The 19,687-nt window shown below is 43.3% G+C and overlaps 1 protein-coding gene across 1 annotated transcript in view; it reads right to left on the bottom strand.

Annotated features, from left to right (window-relative positions):
- The window catches only part of LOC124596639 (juvenile hormone acid O-methyltransferase-like), a 39,595-nt gene extending 28,300 nt beyond the window's left edge, over positions 1-11,295 (bottom strand). Inside the window, exons 1-2 of the mRNA XM_047135867.1 lie at positions 11,274-11,295; positions 6,885-7,065 (exon numbers count right to left, since the gene is read on the bottom strand). Coding sequence (XP_046991823.1) covers positions 6,885-7,037 — 153 coding nt within the window. The 5' untranslated portion in view covers positions 7,038-7,065; positions 11,274-11,295. The remainder of the gene's footprint in view (positions 1-6,884; positions 7,066-11,273) is intronic.
- Positions 11,296-19,687: the final 8,392 nt, after the last annotated feature.

Here is a 19,687-nt window from a genome sequence, read left to right as displayed (position 1 = left end):
TTAACAGTCGTTCTCCATCCAACTAGTGTCCTTTTTGGAAATTTTGTCTCCGACGAGTTCCAACAACACTTCAAAACTATTGACACTCATTCTACAATAACTGTAAAATTTTCCCGGATCTAATTTCAGTTCTGAGAGGAAAGACTTAATGTCTCTCCTCTGACTGATCAGGTGAACCCAATGTTTCCTTTCATTTGAGTCCAGCATTTGCAAAAACTGCCATAAAGCAATAGCTATGTCGACTTCCTCGTCACACATGTTAATTGCGCCACTACTGGAGGAGAACAATACAAACAATATTATGTACTGTTGCTTGAAACAAAATATTACCTCCCGCACACTGGAGTAGCAAAGAAGCAAAACGCTTGCAGCAAAACGTTGCGCAACATTTTGCTTCAGGTGAAATGCTGTACCTGTGTGCTCCCAGCCTTAATGCGCAGTTTGAAATTGGCCAAGGCTGCTTTCTGTTCCGTAGTGAAACACACGCGTGCAACACGGTTAAAAAGTACTGATAAATAGATTGTTCTTAATGCTTTTCATAAATTTACGGAGATAATCGGCTTTGAAGTTTTCCCAGCGTTGTATACCCTGCAGTCGGTAGCGAATTGGAATATGAACCAAAGATGTTATTAGTGTGGTGTTTCAAATCTCCCCGACACTAATTTTTTCTCGTTTATTTTGAAATACCTACATCTCGTAATTATAAAACTCATCATCATTTTTTATGAAGAATGCACGTCTCCTTGTTTCTAGTTACATATTGGACGCGAATTAGCGTTTCCATTTCAAATACAAATTCTTAATTATCGATGTTTTATGAAAGACTATTCATAAAAGTTGTTTGAATTAAGAAAACATAATTTAATTTTTAAGGTAATAATGAAAAAAACCAAATCCTCTTTATCTGGACTATGTCCATCGTTTTATACCACAGACATACGTAAGTATCGTAGAAATGAGAAAAACAGTCATTTGTACAGCATCGAACACATAATACAAATGCATTTTTTGCATTTGCTACTGTACCATTACAATATTAACCCAACGGAACTGATCTGGAGCCAAGCTGCGGGATTTTGCCCGAGAAGTAACAAAGCTGCCACACGTGCTGGAACTAACGCAAGCAGCTTTTTCACACGTCACTGCCGAACGCTTGCGGTATATAGAACGGCTCGGCTAGTCGTAAAAGAAGGAAAGAAAATGCTGCGCCTAGTTGGCTTCGTGGATTCCGTTGTTGATAGGCTCGTTATCAACGTAGCACGCGACACTTCCGGAACTGAAATTTATTTCTCGGATTCAGATAAGGAAGGAGCTAAGAGATTACCAGCCTACTGACTGTAATTAATGCCTTCTGTGGCCTCGATATTTAACTATACGATGAAATCCTTCAATACTCTCATACGCTATACACAGCTTATGCAGAAAAATTACCCTGTGGATAAGTCAGGCACTTTCATCATTCCTGTTTTTAATTACAGTAGTACGTTAGCTAAAAACGATAACAGGTTGTGGTTTTCGTCTAGTCGTCTAAGAAGCGTATTGTGGGAGATTTCCAGTGTATTATTTCATTCTGATTAAAAATAAATTGACATTCGAAGCTGTATTGCTCCTCTGCTCGTCTCTTTTTACGTGTGAACTGCAACTAGCCACGTCACTGCAGGCTAACTGTACCAGCTGACCGGCCAGTGCTGTCCAAGTAAAATGCGCCGGTAAAGCTGTTGTTCCGTATTACCGCTAAGTCGATGTGCGCGTAACGCATAGCACAAAACGTACCCTTACTGTCGTACTTGACAGTACTCAAGACAGCTTGGCCGCAGCCCCACGTAAAACTGAAATCCAATGAAGTTCCAGCAAAGGAGGAATACGTTCTGCAATGTTTACATCAGGTTTATTCTTATGATGAACGGATTATAAATGTTAGCACATTTCTCAGATATGCTATTTCATTCACTACATACTGTAGTAAAATTAGAATACACGCCATTATATGTTATAATCGTACTGGCAGCAAACCTACACTCCTGGAAATGGAAAAAAGAACACATTGACACCGGTGTGTCAGACCCACCATACTTGCTCCGGACACTGCGAGAGGGCTGTACAAGCAATGATCACACGCACGGCACAGCGGATACACCAGGAACCGCGGTGTTGGCCGTCGAATGGCGCTAGCTGCGCAGCATTTGTGCACCGCCGCCGTCAGTGTCAGCCGGTTTGCCGTGGCATACGGAGCTCCATCGCAGTCTTTAACACTGGTAGCATGCCGCAACAGCGTGGACATGAACCGTATGTGCAGTTGACGGACTTTGAGCGAGGGCGTATAGTGGGCATGCGGGAGGCCGGGTGGACGTACCGCCGAATTGCTCAACACGTGGGGCGTGAGGTCTCCACAGTACATCGATGTTGACGCCAGTGGTCGGCGGAAGGTGCACGTGCCCGTCGACCTGGGACCGGACCGCAGCGACGCACGGATGCACGCCAAGACCGTAGGATCCTACGCAGTGCCGTAGGGGACCGCACCGCCACTTCCCAGCAAATTAGGGACACTGTTGCTCCTGGGGTATCGGCGAGGACCATTCGCAACCGTCTCCATGAAGCTGGGCTACGGTCCGGCACACCGTTAGGCCGTCTTCCGCTCACGCCCCAACATCGTGCAGCCCGCCTCCAGCGGTGTCGCGACAGGCGTGAATGGAGGGACGAATGGAGACGTGTCGTCTTCAGCGATGAGAGTCGCTTCTGCCTTGGTGCCAATGATGGTCGTATGCGTGTTTGGCGCCGTGCAGGTGAGCGCCACAATGAGGACTGCATACGACCGAGGCACACAGGGCCAACACCCAGCATCATGGTGTGGGGAGCGATCTCCTACACTGGCCGTACACCACTGGTGATCGTCGAGGGGACACTGAATAGTGCACGGTACATCCAAACCGTCATCGAACCCATCGTTCTACCATTCCTAGACCGGCAAGGGAACTTGCTGTTCCAACAGGACAATGCACGTCCGCATGTATCCCGTGCCACCCAACGTCCTCTAGAAGGTGTAAGTCAACTACCCTGGCCAGCAAGATATCCGGATCTGTCCCCCATTGAGCATGTTTGGGACTGGATGAAGCGTCGTCTCACGCGGTCTGCACGTCCAGCACGAACGCTGGTCCAACTGAGGCGCCAGGTGGAAATGGCATGGCAAGCCGTTCCACAGGACTACATCCTGCATCTCTGCGATCGTCTCCATGGGAGAATAGCAGCCTGCATTGCTGCGAAAGGTGGATATACACTGTACTAGTGCCGACATTGTGCATGCTCTGTTGCCTGTGTCTATGTGCCTGTGGTTCTGTCAGTGTGAGCATGTGATGTATCTGACCCCAGGAATGTGTCAATAAAGTTTCCCCTTCCTGGGACAATGAATTCACGGTGTTCTTATTTCAATTTCCAGGAGTGTATTTTGTGGGTTTCTGAATGACTTACAGTGTATTCAATTATGAATTTCATCACACAATAATCCATTTGAGGCGGTGAGAATCATATGGGTCTAAAACACGGCACTGTCGGTTGTGAATTTTGTGGCATTTACTCTTGCTTCTGAAAGCTGTTGATCTTATGGTGAGTCAGATTTATATGTGCTGTAGGCCCACATTGTATTGTATTGTACCTCATTTGTATTCTAGTCAAGTGACCATGCTGACACACATTACTACTTAAGTTTAATCATTTCCACAAACGGTACTTTGTGTTTGGAGTCACATGTTTACTGTGCAGGAATCGGCTTTCATGTGTAGTGTAAACAAGAACTATGTTGCATCTGTTTTAAATGCTAACAGAAACGTAAAACAGTGAGGACGAGCCGTGAGTCGTGCTTGGATATCTCAGTCGATAGTGCACTTAACCACGAAAGGCAAAGATGCCGAGTTCGAGTCTTGGTCCGGTGCACAGATTTCATCTGCTAAGAAGTTTCATATCAGCACACACTTAGGCGCAGAGTGAAAATCTCATTCTGGGAACAGAAAAGTAAATTACCAGGAAAAGTTAGCCGCAGTGGAACTAGGGCCTCTGGGAACAGATACTTTTATTGGGAGAGTGACGAAATCAAATAAGCATGACTACAAGCGTACATGTAACAAGGAAGTGTACGGTTAGCACGAGTTGTTGTGTGTATGCAGCGTAAGAATATCTGATTTTCAGACCGGAAGTAAATTCGTGAACTACTACATCTGTTAGGAATCTTGTACATTTGTTCGAAAGTTGGAAAGGCACGAAAACTTCAATTAACAAAATAACGTGAAATGGAGAACTACGAAAGCTTACACATTATTTCGTTACTGCCCTAGACTGTACTTAATTATGTACAAAATAACAAGATTCCACAAAACAATTCTTTCTTTTTTCGGTAAAGATATGCATATTATAATAATTCTTATTATCATTACTGTTTTTATTATTATTGATAGTGTTTTTATTATTATTGGCAGTGGCTCTAGTTGCATAAACTTGTTGATAAGCATAACTGTTATATAGCAGACGCTATTAATTTCACACTCTCGAATTTATCAGAATCTGAAAACTTGTGAACGCCCAAAATGTATACTCACGAGCCGCCACAGGAGATGTTCTCTCAAATGATGGTACGATAGCAGCAGAATAGTGAAAATGCAATTGATGTAGAAACAGAACGGTAAACTCACCGATTTTGCATTGTGTCCGCCAGGTGAGATACGAGTTCAGTACATTGACAAAATGGCGGCAAGAAAAGAGCTTTTGTAGGTTGGAATATGCGAGATGTTTATCTATTACAAAAGTACAGCGTCCATTCAGAAGTGATAAGAGAAAATAATCGCCATGCAAACAGAGCATTATGCGTTGGTATCGACAATTTCAGGGTACTACTGGTTCTCTCTGTAAACGGGAACTGCTGGTCGACCAAGTTTCGTATCAGCACACACTCAGGTGCAGTATGAAAATCTCATTCTTGGAACAGAAAAGTAAATTACCAGGAAACGTTAGCCGCAGTGGAACTAGGGCCTCTGAGAACAGATACATTTATTGGGAGAGGGTGAGGGAAAGTTTCGTACACAGTCAAAAAAATAAAAAATTAAAAAAATCAACGGTCTGAGCAAGCCACGAACTTGGAACACCACAGCAAACTGTATGGAAGATTTTGCGAAGGCGGTTACATTGCAAACCATTGCGTCTGCAGATCGTGAAAGATTTAAGACCGGAACATTATGGCCGGCGCCTTCAATTTTGCATCACAGTGAAGGAAGCACTTGAGAATGAACATTTCGCCTCCCAGCTGTTATTCAGCGACGAAGCAACCTTCCTTTATCTGGAAAGGTTAATCGCTACAGTGTGAGTTTCTGGGGCACTGAGCATCATCATGAAATTCCGGCGCATGTACCAGATTCGCCGAAGGTTAATGTTTGCTGTGCAATGTCACAGACGAAGCTGTATGGGCCTTTTTTTTCTGTGAGGAAACTATGACGGGTACCACTTACGGTGGTATGTTGTAGCTGTGGTTGTTTCCACAGCTGATTGCTGATTCCATCTTCCAACAAGACGAAAGCTTCGATGTTCGCCACTACCTAAGGTGATGTGGCTCTGCTCACTTGGCCGCCCTGGTCCCGTGACCTTACACCTCGTGGCTTTTTTCCTTTGAGGGTGCATTGAGGACCGTGTTTACATCAATGCTGCTGTGATGACTGTGTTGTGAGACCAGAGGGGCACCCATAGAACATTTGTAGAGTGAAAAATTCAATCTTGGTGAATTTACGGTTCTATTCCTGCATCAGTCATATTTTACATGCAATACTTTGGAAAACATAGAGCTTTGAAACCGAATGAATCTTTTATAGTGGTCCAGCATTTAGTGGTAGCTATTACATGCTCAAATGGTTTGCAAGTCGAAATCAGGACGCCTTCTTTGAACAAATGCTCCAGCAACCAGGCAAACTGCTACAACAAATACTGCAGGTCCATGTGGTACGGAGTCTGACTATACGTTATGTGGAAATGCATGTTGATCTCTCCAAGGTGGTCCAACAGCGAGGGTCACTGATTGCAGTTTAAAATTTCTGCTATCAAAGGAAGTTGTCGACAGACCAAAGTGGCAACATTTTTATGGTCAACCTGTGTCTTTTGCTGCAGTTCCTGAAGTAGCTCTCTGGAAAGTTCAGTCGCCACACACTGGCATCTTGTTATGGCCAGCTTCACCTTGCAGGTATATCCATTCACATGGAAGTATTCAAATTCGCACAAAAACCTGGTGATAGTAACCTGTATAACGTAACTAAATCAAACACAAAAATCGGGGAAAGGCGCATCCGTGATTATGCATCATCATCATCTAATTATTATCCCTCGAGCACCCTGACACCATTAAGAAATTGATGCCCAAATTAAGCACTCATTAATTATTGTAGTTTCCGAGTTAATTTTTATTCTCAAGTGCTTCATTTCCTTTAATGTATGGAATAACAATTTTTTATCGTTTTATTGCTGTCTCTTGAGGATTTGGTATCACAGACCCAAATTCATCGCAGTGTGCGGAAGAGACTAACAGTCTTCAATTGCAACTACCCTACGTCCTCTGTAACACATTCGCCTGTTTCTAATGGGATGCCATAATTACAATGTGATGTCATAATTACAACAGACACTGAGGGTGGCGCCCTCTTTACAGTCTGTGTTAATAGCTGAAAGTAATTCAATCTTCAAAATGATTTTGTATCCAAACGGGACATTTCCGGAGAGGATCCCTTTCCAAAACTGTATCTACCAAGTCCGCTTTACATATCATAGAAGTCTGCAATAGGAATTTTGAAACACCCAGTATAGTGATAACACTTCCCAGAAAACATCAGGGACTGCAATGAGACTACAGAAAGAGGTACCTTCTTAGTGACGTCACCAGGACCGCAGCCAACGTCGAGCACCGGCAGTGGGTCCTGGGGCCAGCTGAGGGCGGACCAGAGCTCTGCAATCTGAGCGTCGGCCAGCGCTCTATATGGCGTTCCAGCGCAGCTGAACAGTCCTGGCTTGTCCATGTCGCTGCGACGTGTGCGAGCTCAAGTCCTGTAAGAATGATCGGTGAAGTTATCCCAATGCAATCAGATATAGCCTCGAAACAGGGAAAAATTAATCCAAGGAGAGGAAACGCAATAACTTCCCGTCAGTGTCCAAATCATTCGGGATGGAGCATTGGTTCAGATTGGTAGTAAGTCGATTGTAGTCTTGTTCAGCGGCTCATCTTGACATTCAGCTGAAGTGACCTATGTAAACGACTGAAATAATACATCAGAGTAGTTAGACAGGGACTGCAAACGCGTTCACTATGAAAAAGAGTCCAGTGTCTGGACCAACGTGCCACTTCTCACGGCAACCCTGTGATCACCAGCGCGAGTCTGGACAGAGGTCAGCACAGCGCGCGAGGAGGTACTCGTAACAAGTGGTGTTCTCAATCTGACCAGCAGACTACACCTGAGCCTGTGCTATTGGCAGAGTATCCGGCCACAAAGTAGCTCGTTGTCAGGTGTCTCAAGGGTTACTGCGATTGGTTCTCCCCAAGTCGAGTGGACATTGCAGGTCAGCATGTGGCCTGGAGCTGAGGTCATATATCATTTGCGGCCGATTAGAGAATGATTCTGCTGCCGCCAAAAAACATTTCCCGGAAGAACCGTGAAGGCAATGTAAGAGACATTAGGACTCGTACAGAGGCATATAGGCAGTCGCTTCTCCCTCGCTCCATTTGCTAGTGGGACGCGAAAGGTAATGAGTAGTAGTGGCACAAGGTACCCTTCATCATGCACCTTGCGGTGACTTGCTGCGCACTTATGTGGGTTTAGACGTAGATAGTACTTTAGATGTGGTCAATGGAAATTATGAGTATATTTATTACATTTAAAAGTTAATAAGTTCCAAACGCCTCAAAGTTCTTAATATCTTAACGAACAAAATGTGCGCTGGTAGCTCTTGAACAATACTACTGCGGAATTAACTTCAGATTTTCTGTTTCGGTAGTACAAATATAGTTGATTGCGAGGGTTAAAAACCGCATTTTCGTTCAAAATAAATGGCTAAACAAAAAGGTTGGGGCACTTTTACATAATAGACAACAACAGCTATGTTCTGAGATTTAATTTTACTAAGGTTTAAAATTTCACCGAATCAGATTCCTATATCCCAAAAAACCAAGCACTTCGTAAAAACTGTCATGAAGGAGTTAGTGCGCCAGTGATATCAAGTAAAGTGTTTAGATGTGCAGTTTGTATCGTAATATGTACAGTACGTGTGTAATTTTGTAGGTTTTTCTGCGACAGATCGAGGCTGTGTGAGGGCAGTGGCCATGTTGGGCTGGGTCAGTGCGCTTCGAGAGGTCGGTGAGTCAAGACGAGCGCTTATGAATGGTGTGCCTATCTCGACAAGTGTGGAGATTGGTAGAATTTCTGTAGGAGTTCGAAAACTTAGATTCGTGTCCGACAGATCTACTCGACGATTTTAACAATGAATAGCAGAGTGGTGTTAGCCGTGGCAAAATTCTGATGGACGACAGGTCTACAACTTTCTGTCGCCTTCATGTGTTAAAAAGTAAAGTAAATCATTCATCAACCCGAAGATACTGTGGCTTTGAACAGTGCTTTACTAGATGTGGTCCTGCTGAAAGTCGTATGCTGTTGCCTTCCTCCGATCTTCGAACTTAACTTACCTAGTCAGTTTTCCTAGGGGGACCTACAGTTTAAGTGCAATTCGACATTTCTTACATCAAAAAACATTGCCAGATCTTTGGATTTGTAGTCTTACACTATACCATTACTACTTTTGTGTGTGTGCTATTTCTTTCGATCTGTTTCTTCTTCGTTCTGTCGTCTGCGGTCCTTTACGGATTTCGCAAGATACCTTTCTTACTTTCTAGATGAGATCATCACTCATTATTTTGTTTTAGAAGGTGTCTACCCCCTTGATCGAACACGCTGAGCTACCGCATCGGGTGAACCACCGAGCCACACGTGTGTGTGCTATCACTAGAGAACGAAGTTGTATGTGCTAAAGAACTTTGATATATCTCGTTTTTTTATCTGGAAAAAATATAAAAAACATGCATAAAGATGCAAAAACATTTTGTTTCAATGTTGCAGAAATGTAATCACTTACGTTAAAAGATCACTTATCCATCAAGCTGACGTAGTGGTGGATTGAAACAACTTGTTATTGCAGTGAACCACGAAACATTTTCTCGACGTTTTGCATTACAAGGGTAATAGTCTTGTATATTACAGCAAAAGAAATTCACTGGCACGCGCATTTTCGATTTCACCAACGTCTACTTCCCCTTCCAAAACTTTCAGCAATTTTACACATTGTATGAAAACCATGATTTTGTTGGAGCACACTTTTAAACTCCAGTTCAATAGTTTCCACTTTTGAGCCAATTAATTTCTTCCTCAATCTTGTGCACTTCATTACCTGTCACAGTTAACAAGCTAGTTGATCTTTCTTTCTCTTTTTTATAGAGTGAAACAAAAACACAAATTTTCATATGTGTAAGATAATTCATTTTTAGTGTACTGTCGTTGAATACGTTCTGAAAAATTTCAGTTGAAGAAGCATCATCCTCATTTAGTTCTTCGATCACCGATTTCAAAATGTTTTGCATAATACACTCCTGCTTCCAACCGTGTCCCTCAACGAATGACTATAGGTCCAGGTAGAAGAGCAAAATGTGTATTTCTGGCTCTGAACATATCACTTCATGTTGGCGCTTTCACACACACCTTTTCGCCATTTGCGAGCGCCCGATTTGTCCACTTAGCAAAACAAAGTACCTATCTGCTCACATAACTCTGTCTGAACTACGTCCTACACAAGTTACGTCTATCATGTACGGTAAGCTTACAGAAAAGCTTTCCACTGCCTTCTTCATACGTGGATCAGCATCCGTAAGTAAGAGTAAAACAAATTTCATCTCATTCGAGCACAAAGCCGCTGGGATTCATTGAATAAGCGAGCTGTTATTCGATCCCGATATTTCTTTACAGGCTAATAGAAAACACCAATTGGAAACTATTTTATCATTTTGTAGCACACGTACAACATTTCCCACTTTCCTAACGCTAGAGTCCGGTGATTCGTCAATTCTTACCCAAGTTTTTATTTTATTTTCACAGTCTACTCTGGTCTTTGTTAATACTGATTTTTCTGATGTTTCAAAATTAGTGTACTTTTTAAAATGTTTCTGAGCGCCGAATTTTCAGTTTATATAAAGGAATATCACGCGAAAGAAAAATGTTGCATAAATCTGCATGACTTATCACATGACACCGTTTCCTCTGTGAAATTACGAGTTGCGTCCATGATGGATGCTTTCAAATTGGTCACCATGTTGGTAACAGCTTTGCACGTTTTTCCCCCTCTCTTATCTCATACCACTTTAAATTTCTGGTTATCCAGTTGTTTTGCTTTAGAAGGGTGGGCCCTTACTTATGAATCACCCTGAGTAAGTTACTCCATTTCGAGAATATTTCACGATGTTTACCGGCGAAAATGTAAAAGTACATTTATTAACATTGTTAGTGTTGTGTTGTATTGCTGGCGTGGTAATCATCAGAAAGCAACCGACTGATAAGTGTGTGTGTGTGTGTAGTGTTTGAGGGCACACTGCGAAACTGGTATTTAATATTAGAGTTGACTCAGACGCAGAATAAATTCATAAGTTTATTATTACTTACTTTTACAACTTACTCATTATCAGAATGCTAAATGTTTCCTTGCATGGTAAATATTGTTCAAGGACGGTTAAACCGGTGCAAAACTGCAATGAGCGTTTCAGTTTTTATAACAAATCTTAAAAGGAACATGTACTGTGCCTTGTTGTGATGAATAACACTTCAAGTCTTAACACTGTGATTTGCCGGGGTACTGGTAATTACAGTATAGCAAATTTCTCATAATATTATGAATTTCACACGCATTTTTCGTCCTTTATATGATACGTGCGCTCTGATTGCATTAGAAACCAAAACGAACAATATTCATGTCAAATACTCCTTATTTTACGATTTATTTAACAACTTCTAAAATTTATTTATTGAATTTTTGACTTATCACCATTGAGACCGTAGGGTTCTTTCTTACATTTAAAAAGTCAAAGTTTTGCCAACATGGTGAGTGGTAGGTTAAATGACTTAAGGGCTAAAGCTATGGAATTACCGCAGTCTAAATAAACTCTTTATGATTATTATTTTGATAACCAGATTACGAAACAATAGATTGAAAATGAAACAAACCTTCCAGCAGAGACGTAGAAGTGGCGCTACTTCGTCAGGCAGTTTTGCTGGCTTGACTTTATATAAAACTATCATGTGTGTCTGTGATAAGTGAAATTAGATTCCAACTGTGTTGGCATCCGGAATCCACGGTGAGAGATAATAAATCATGTCTGGTCTTTGTATTGTGACGTATCTTTATATAAAAGCTCTCTTGTCATTTCTGTTTTGCAGGTATGTCTTTGTGATAAGAGCTTCCAGGAAAATGGGCCAAAACAAAGAATCAGTGGTGGTGCGTGTGTGCGAAGTATTCTAAATCCAGTCTGTGTTTCCTTGTGTAACTCATAAAAACGTAGCGTTAGCTTATACTATAGGTTATTACTATAAGAGCAAGTCCTCTAAAGTGTTACTACTTCGACAGGGATTTAAGTTTGACCGTGATCGTGTACTAATGGAAATTAATCGGGCTGTGTTTTGTCACTTGAAGTGTTACGTTTTGAACGGATGCAACAGATATTCTAGTTTGAATCGAATCAACAGTATTGCCGTTGGAAGCTGAACTATGACAATCAGAGATGGTCGCAAGCCTAATTAGGCAAAATAATTTTAAGTAAATTATGGTCTATACTTGGTTTTGTAACCACTGTTTTACAGTGACAAATTTAAGTACCGCACAGTCATTTTAATAATAATTCAAGTTAGCCACTTAAAAAAACACTTTTTAATATTTATTTCTTTGTTGTACTTTAACTATGCCACGTGAGGCACTTTATAGAGAGAGTTAACTAGCCAATAAAGAAAATTATAGTTCTACGAACTTAAACAGCACTTTTGAACAATATTGATTACATAGTTCACAAACTTTGAAAGGAACTCCGAATATCTCCGTAACAGGAAAAGGACCATATAAAGGTAACTGATTTAGGATTATCAGTGTTCACGATACACAGTCCAAGATAGATCACTTATCATTCGAAAGTTCAGGAAATTCCTGGTCCATGCGTATATGTGCAGTACTAAACTTTACTTGAACTGCCCGTAGTTGCCGTGGCGCTCGCTCTTCTGTGGCACATTTTTCCCTGTGAATATACTTCAGAAAAGGACTTAATATTTTTTGTGTAATATGTGGAAAACATTGATTTTTGTCATGTGCAGAGCATCGAGCGAAAAGGACAAAGACAATATCTGCGTAGACAATGATTAAAGAAGACAATATATACTCTGATAACTTTCATTTGTCTGGTAAAAGAGAAGACACTGTACCTTTTCGAGTTTTATCGCTGACCTAGCAAGACGTCCTCTTCCTGCCTTTCACATAAGAGGTCTGTAATAAGTGTAATAATTGTTGATTTATCTAAATCGTTTTCAGAATACAAAATGATATTTGTTACTATTGAAACATTTTTATTTATAGGAGAATTGTGTCCTTTCCTGCAGTTATTGAAAGGTTTTTTAGTTACGATCTTACCCCATTGTTGTCCGCCGTTACGGTCGGTACAGCTATTTTTGGTAATTACGGCGCTTCTAGCCCAGATATTACTGACAACACTTATTTATTTTATACATTTATGAAAGTAGTATAGCATCTCCGTTATTATTTTCATTTTCTGAATCAAATTTTGCCGTACTGTACCACTAATGTCGAGCACGTTATTTTTCACGCAGGAGCCATTACAGATAAAACTATAACTAAATATACTTCACGCAGTTAAAATTAACAAATCAGTGTGTTACCAATATATGTATAGAATGCTGCAGTTTCAAACCCTGAGACCAAAAGAGATAACTTTCGTATTTTGTTTCTGCTTTGGTGTGCAATAACGTACCCCTACGTTAACATAACTTCAAGAATGAAAAAAAAAAGAAAATACTTACGATCAGTTATTTAGCACCCCGAAATATTGGGTGTATTAAGTCAGTGTTAACATTTTTACAGTTTAAAGGATTCTAAGAAGACCCGTGATAAAAATAGTTAACCAGTATCTATTTAAAAGACAATTTCATACAACATGTTAAAATTACGCTACACACAGACGATTTATTCACATTTACATACACAGACAAGTTACACTACAGGCATCGAAAGAAATCCGAAGATCCGATCATGACTGTTGATGTTATATGCTCTGTGAAACGTCTTGCTGGTGTTCGAATTTAAAGTTTCAGAGCAAATCAACAGATGAGACGGCATGATCACAAATAGTAATTCACATTCGAGGCATAATTGTTCCACTCATGCTATAATTCTTGCCTCGGTAAGCACTGAAGACGTTAGCTTGTTGAATGCTGACTACATATGCCACAAAGACTTCCTGCACTACTTCGAGTCAAACCACCTTTTGCACTATCGTCTAAGACTTTTCGTTGCGAAGGGAAGCCCCTCCAGTTTTTACATGTCATACAGTCTTACAGTTCCTACGCATGAAGTAGTTATTCATATCATAATTTAACGCATTTATACCACGAAAGAACGTAGTTTAAAAAAAGGACATTTACAAAATTAATTCTGGTTACATGAAGTTATGGAATAAGGAAAATTATTTAACTATTTTTCACGTCAAAGAATGTACGTAACACCGATATTACAGTATTACAGGAAACATGAAGGCCAAAAAGAGACGTAATCGATACTAGACTAAGTGCTACAGGCTGAATTTACTACACGTAGTACATTTTATGCAATTTGTTGGAAGAAAAGTGATTGAGAGCGTGTCGTAAAGCTGGTCCACCACACACGCACACACACGCACACGCACACACACACACACATATTTAATCAAACCGCTTCTTGTTTTTGCACTAATGAGGTGCGGTGCTGGATCTTGCACCACAATTTCCCACCGAAGAAAAGTCCGGTGTGGTCAATGTCAATCGAACTAGGGACCTTCACACTAGCAGCTGGTAACGCTAATCGTGTTTTAAGGTCACTGGATCGATATTAAATTCATCTTACTATTGTCACTTCTCTGCTGGTGTCGTCCTGTCAACAATATCGTATCCAACCTTGAGACACTGTGCGATAATTGTCGGTAACGCACCTGAGCAGCAGACACGCGGTACATTTTTCGTTCAGCTCCACTCTTCGTATAAAAAGAACTGGCACCTGACTCAGTATTATCCGCGAAAACGATTTTACAGCATCTCTTAACTACAACTAGCACTGTATCATTCGTTTCCTACCGCAAAAAAAAACAAGATACAAGCAATGGTTTGATCTTTACATACCAAGCGTAGATTTCGCTCTTTTCCGCTGCTAATATAACATTCTACACTCCTGGAAATTGAAATAAGAACACCGTGAATTCATTGTCCCAGGAAGGGGAAACTTTATTGACACGTTCCTGGGGTCAGATACATCACATGATCACACTGACAGAACCACAGGCACATAGACACAGGCAACAGAGCATGCACAATGTCGGCACTAGTACAGTGTATATCCGCCTTTCGCAGCAATGCAGGCTGCTATTCTCCCATGGAGACGATCGTAGAGATGCTGGATGTAGTCCTGTGGAACGGCTTGCCATGCCATTTCCACCTGGCGCCTCAGTTGGACCAGCGTTCGTGCTGGACGTGCAGACCGCGTGAGACGACGCTTCATCCAGTCCCAAACATGCTCAATGGGGGACAGATCCGGAGATCTTGCTGGCCAGGGTAGTTGACTTACACCTTCTAGAGCACGTTGGGTGGCACGGGATACATGCGGACGTGCGTTGTCCTGTTGGAACAGCAAGTTCCCTTGCCGGTCTAGGAATGGTAGAACGATGGGCTCAATGACGGTTTGGATGTACCGAGCACTATTCAGTGTCCTCTCGACGATCACCAGTGGTGTACGGCCAGTGTAGGAGATCGCTCCCCACACCATGACGCCGGGTGTTGGCCGTGTGTGCCTCGGTCGTATGCAGTCCTGATTGTGGCGCTCACCTGCACGGCGCCAAACACGCATACGACCATCATTGGCACCAAGGCAGAAGCGACTCTCATCGCTGAAGACGACACGTCTCCATTCGTCCCTCCATTCACGCCTGTCGCGACACCACTGGAGGCGGGCTGCACGATGTTGGGGCGTGAGCGGAAGACGGCCTAACGGTGTGCGGGACCGTAGCCCAGCTTCATGGAGACGGTTGCGAATGGTCCTCGCCGATACCCCAGGAGCAACAGTGTCCCTAATTTGCTGGGAAGTGGCGGTGCGGTCCCCTACGGCACTGCGTAGGATCCTACGGTCTTGGCGTGCATCCGTGCGTCGCTGCGGTCCGGTCCCAGGTCGACGGGCACGTGCACCTTCCGCCGACCACTGGCGACAACATCGATGTACTGTGGAGACCTCACGCCCCACGTGTTGAGCAATTCGGTGGTACGTCCACCCGGCCTCCCGCATGCCCACTATACGCCCTCGCTCAAAGTCCGTCAACTGCACATACGGTTCACGTCCACGCTGTCGCGGCATGCTACCAGTGTTAATGACGGCGATGGAGCTCCGTATGCCACGGCAAACTGGCTGACACTGACGGCGGCGGCGCACAAATGCTGCGCAGCTAGCGCCATTCGACGGCCAACACCGCGGTTCCTGGTGTGTCCGCTGTGCCGTGCATGTGATCATTGCTTGTACAGCCCTCTCGCAGTGTCCGGAGCAAGTATGGTGGGTCTGACACACCGGTGTCAATGTGTTCTTTTTTCCATTTCCAGGAGTGTAGAATTGACGATAGAAAGGTACTGTACTCGACATTTTCCGGTATTCGGAGATTTGTGCGTTCTAAAATTATTTGTCTTTATGATCATAACAATCTTCTCAGGTCTGATAATACCTTATTATTGTTACACTTAGATTTCAACAATATCTTTTACGCTAAGGTTAGCGCTGCTGCAGTTCTTCGCTCTCGCCTGTCCCAACACTTGTCTTATTCGTAAATCAGTGATGACGACGATTACGGTGTTGATGACTGTTGAGTTTCGGCTCTCGACACTGATGTTACAATGCTGACCTCGGGTCCAGTGTTACAGTTGCGGAAACAGTGTATGGTGACTGTTGTTACCTGAGGCACACTGGTTGGTTCTCTCTGGCTGTCAGTCTTCTGACTAGTTTGATGCGGCCGACCACCAATTGGTCTCCTGTGGCAACCCATTCAACTCTAAGTAGCACTGGCACCCAACGTTCTCGATTACCTGTTTGATACATTCCTACAGTTTTTACCATCTCCATCGCCCTCAAGTACCATATCTCAAATGCTTCCATTGCCTTCTTTTTCGGTTTCCGCACTGTCCATAATTCACTCCACAGAATGCAGTTTTCCAAATGAACGATCTCCGAAATTTATTCCTCAAAATAAGGCCGATGTTTGATACTAGCAGACCTCTTTTCGCCAGGAATATCTTTTTGTCCTGTGATTGTTTGATCTTTTACAGTGGAGTGTAGAATTTAAGGATGAAAGTTTTACCAGCAACTACCACTATAAACAACTAGTACAGAAGGCAACTGAAATAAATAAGCAGTGAGACAAACAGAAATGACACTTTTATTCCAAGACAATAATTAAACTAAAGTCACAGTAATTTATGATGGTCCCCTGCACACTACAAAAGGTGGGACATGGTTCTTAATAGGTTGTGTGATAATCCAGGCCGGCAGTACGTGCTCCACAATGCGCTCCCATGCTGGCGGGGTTGGTATGGAGTTCGTGTGGTAGGTCGTTCCATTCGGTTGACAGCTTTGGATGGTCGTTGTTGTATACGGCCGTGCTGAAATACGTTCCCCCAACGCATTCTATACGTGCTCGATCGGATTTAAGTCGGGGGAATGGGTAGGCCAGTCTATTCGCAAAATATGCTATCGTTGCAAGAGGCTCCATTATCTTTTTCACCTGCGCTGTCCGCTGTGATCGTGCATTGTCATCCACCCCTGAAAAGACGCGCATCGGGAGGGACTAAAATGTTGCAATAACTTTTACTGGTGGGTGTGTTGTGTCCACAGATTTGGAGGTCAGAACGCCCATACAAAATTATGCCTCCCCATACCATAACACCTGGACCACCAAAACGATCAAGTTCGACTATACTCGAACAGTCCACGGGTGTACGGCCGGTCCATTGCGTCCAACGGGCACAATATTTCGGCGATCAGACATGTCGCCATCGTCAGGTGCGCTGACGAACTGAACTCCTGAGGGCGGGCGGCCGTCTTAAATCCCCTCCCCCTGCGAGGCGTTCTCTCCGCGGTCCGCGCCCAGACCGCGTGTCGGCGATCGCCAAGACGCTGACATCGACGTCAGTGGTGGCGTCGGTGTAATTGCCTTGTCCGCCCTGGACGCCCGTTCATTTTCTTTGCTGGGCGTCTTTTAACTTGGAATCAATGCTGGTTCCCCTCCCTTGCTGAGGTTATAGCCGCAATCTCGGCTGATGAATCCGTCCCTGGCACGAATTTCGATAGCCTCTCTAACGACGCTGTCATGGACCGGCAATACACCTGTGGACTGTTCGAGCAAGAAATATGCCGGGAGAAACTGAAGAATCAAGTTCGACTATGTTCCTGGCTACATTACATATTCCCATCTCTCGCCATCGACTTCACTCCTCGTTGGTCCACCCCTTATGCTCGTAGCACCATCGGAGCGGTGCCGCCAATGCGTGAGTGTCAACGGAACACTGTTTTCGCACAACAAGAACATCACACCACCCCCTCCCCTCTCATGGAGTCGCTGTGCCACTGTAGGGAGAGAGGTTGTTTTGCAAACCGGTTAAATTTGTTTCCAATTGCACCTGATGTTTGCCTATTGCACAATGTAGCTGTCAGCTGCTGCTGTAGCTGACTGTGGCCAACCACCAGGGCCGGCGCAAGGCACGTGCGAAACGTGTGGCCGCACGGGGCGGCGCTTTCTGAGGGGCGGCAAATCTGCCCCCTCCCCCCCCTTTTTTTTTTTTTTTTCAAACTCAACATCCGTGCCCTAGAGGGTATTCGAAACCAAACCTCGGAGGGAGTGGCTTCGGGAGCTGTGGCATGGCGCTTCAACTACCTGCCACTAGCCGCCCCTGTTGAACAAGGGGAGGCAGGATGACTAATTTCTTCCTCGCCACTGTGGCAGCCCCGTGTTGTTTACGCCAGAGGAACAGAGAGGGGGAAGCAGTCTGGCATAAACGCCAGTATTAAGAGTGGAGCGCTGTCAGCCTGTTAAGCGCCGTGCGTTTTCTCACAACTAATTTTGCAGAAGACGAAATCTAATTGAGAAATTCGAATGCAAAGTTCGATACTTGCGGTTACATGTTAAGCCTGTAGCAATTATGCTAAGCACTTCAATGGCAGTTTCCGAGTGTTTTATTCTTCCCGCATTATGGGAAAAAAATGGTTGAACATTACTACAGTCAAACATGTCCAACGCCTACAATGGCTAGAAGTATTCCGAATGGGTAAATACGCTGCGAGTAATTACAAGTTATAAAGACATTGCTAATAAGCCTGGCATAAGTTGGGTTTCAACGTATTTTTGAAAATTTTTGCTATCTGTTTCTGATTGATAGTCAGACGTTTTGGTTTTTAAGCCATGAAACACCTGTCTCCGCTTGCATGAACAATAATTAATTAACCGGCACTTCTGTTTGGCAATACTACTCGCACACTATCACTCTGCCAACATTTATTTACTATATAATGCGTGTGAATCCATGTTTCATCTTAGTAAACTACTGGTCGCTTTGATTCTGATGAAAATCTGAGAAAGTATGGTCTTTTAGCAACAATTTCCTCTCGTCCGCACAAAACAAAATGGTTCAAATGGCTCTGAGCACTAAGGGACTTAACATCTGAGGTCATCAGTCCCCTAGAACTTAGAACTACTTAAACCTAACTAACCTAAGGACATCACACACATCCATGCCCGAGGCAGGATTTGAACCTGCGACTGAAGTGCCTAGAACCGCTCAGCCACAAATGCCGGCCCACAAAACAAAATGTTAATTTTGACACCTTCTAAAACGAAAATCCATGGACAGAATATTGCTTCTGAGGGTTTCCTTGCTAGCTTTGAAGCTCATTTCTGTTTGACAAAAGTTGTGCAGTTTTCGCAAAGTTGATATTTCTTTCTATTGTTCGTAATGCTGTAGAAATTGCTGCCTGATAATACATTTATCCATATCATCGGTCACATACTTATTGTGAGCTTCTTGATTCTTCTTCTTGGGCGCTAGGCTAACCGTAGCCTCGCTGTACCTCGTCACGTGACCTAGTTCCTGGCACTGCCGTGTCACCACTTCGCCTTTCTAGGCAATAGGTATTGTTGCGTTCTCCACAACGAAAACTACAGAATTCGTTTCGGTAGTGGCCGAGGGAGTCAAGATTGGTCAGAAGCACTTTCATTGCGTTTCGTAAGAACAGAAGAACTGGTGCGTCCGAATTTCTTGCAATTTGGGATGTAATAGGTAAGTGCTTTTCATATAACGTACAATTA

The sequence above is a fragment of the Schistocerca americana genome, chromosome 2 (assembly GCF_021461395.2).
Source record: "Schistocerca americana isolate TAMUIC-IGC-003095 chromosome 2, iqSchAmer2.1, whole genome shotgun sequence".
NCBI lineage: Eukaryota > Metazoa > Arthropoda > Insecta > Orthoptera > Acrididae > Schistocerca > Schistocerca americana.
This window is presented reverse-complemented; position numbering and strand designations above follow the sequence as displayed.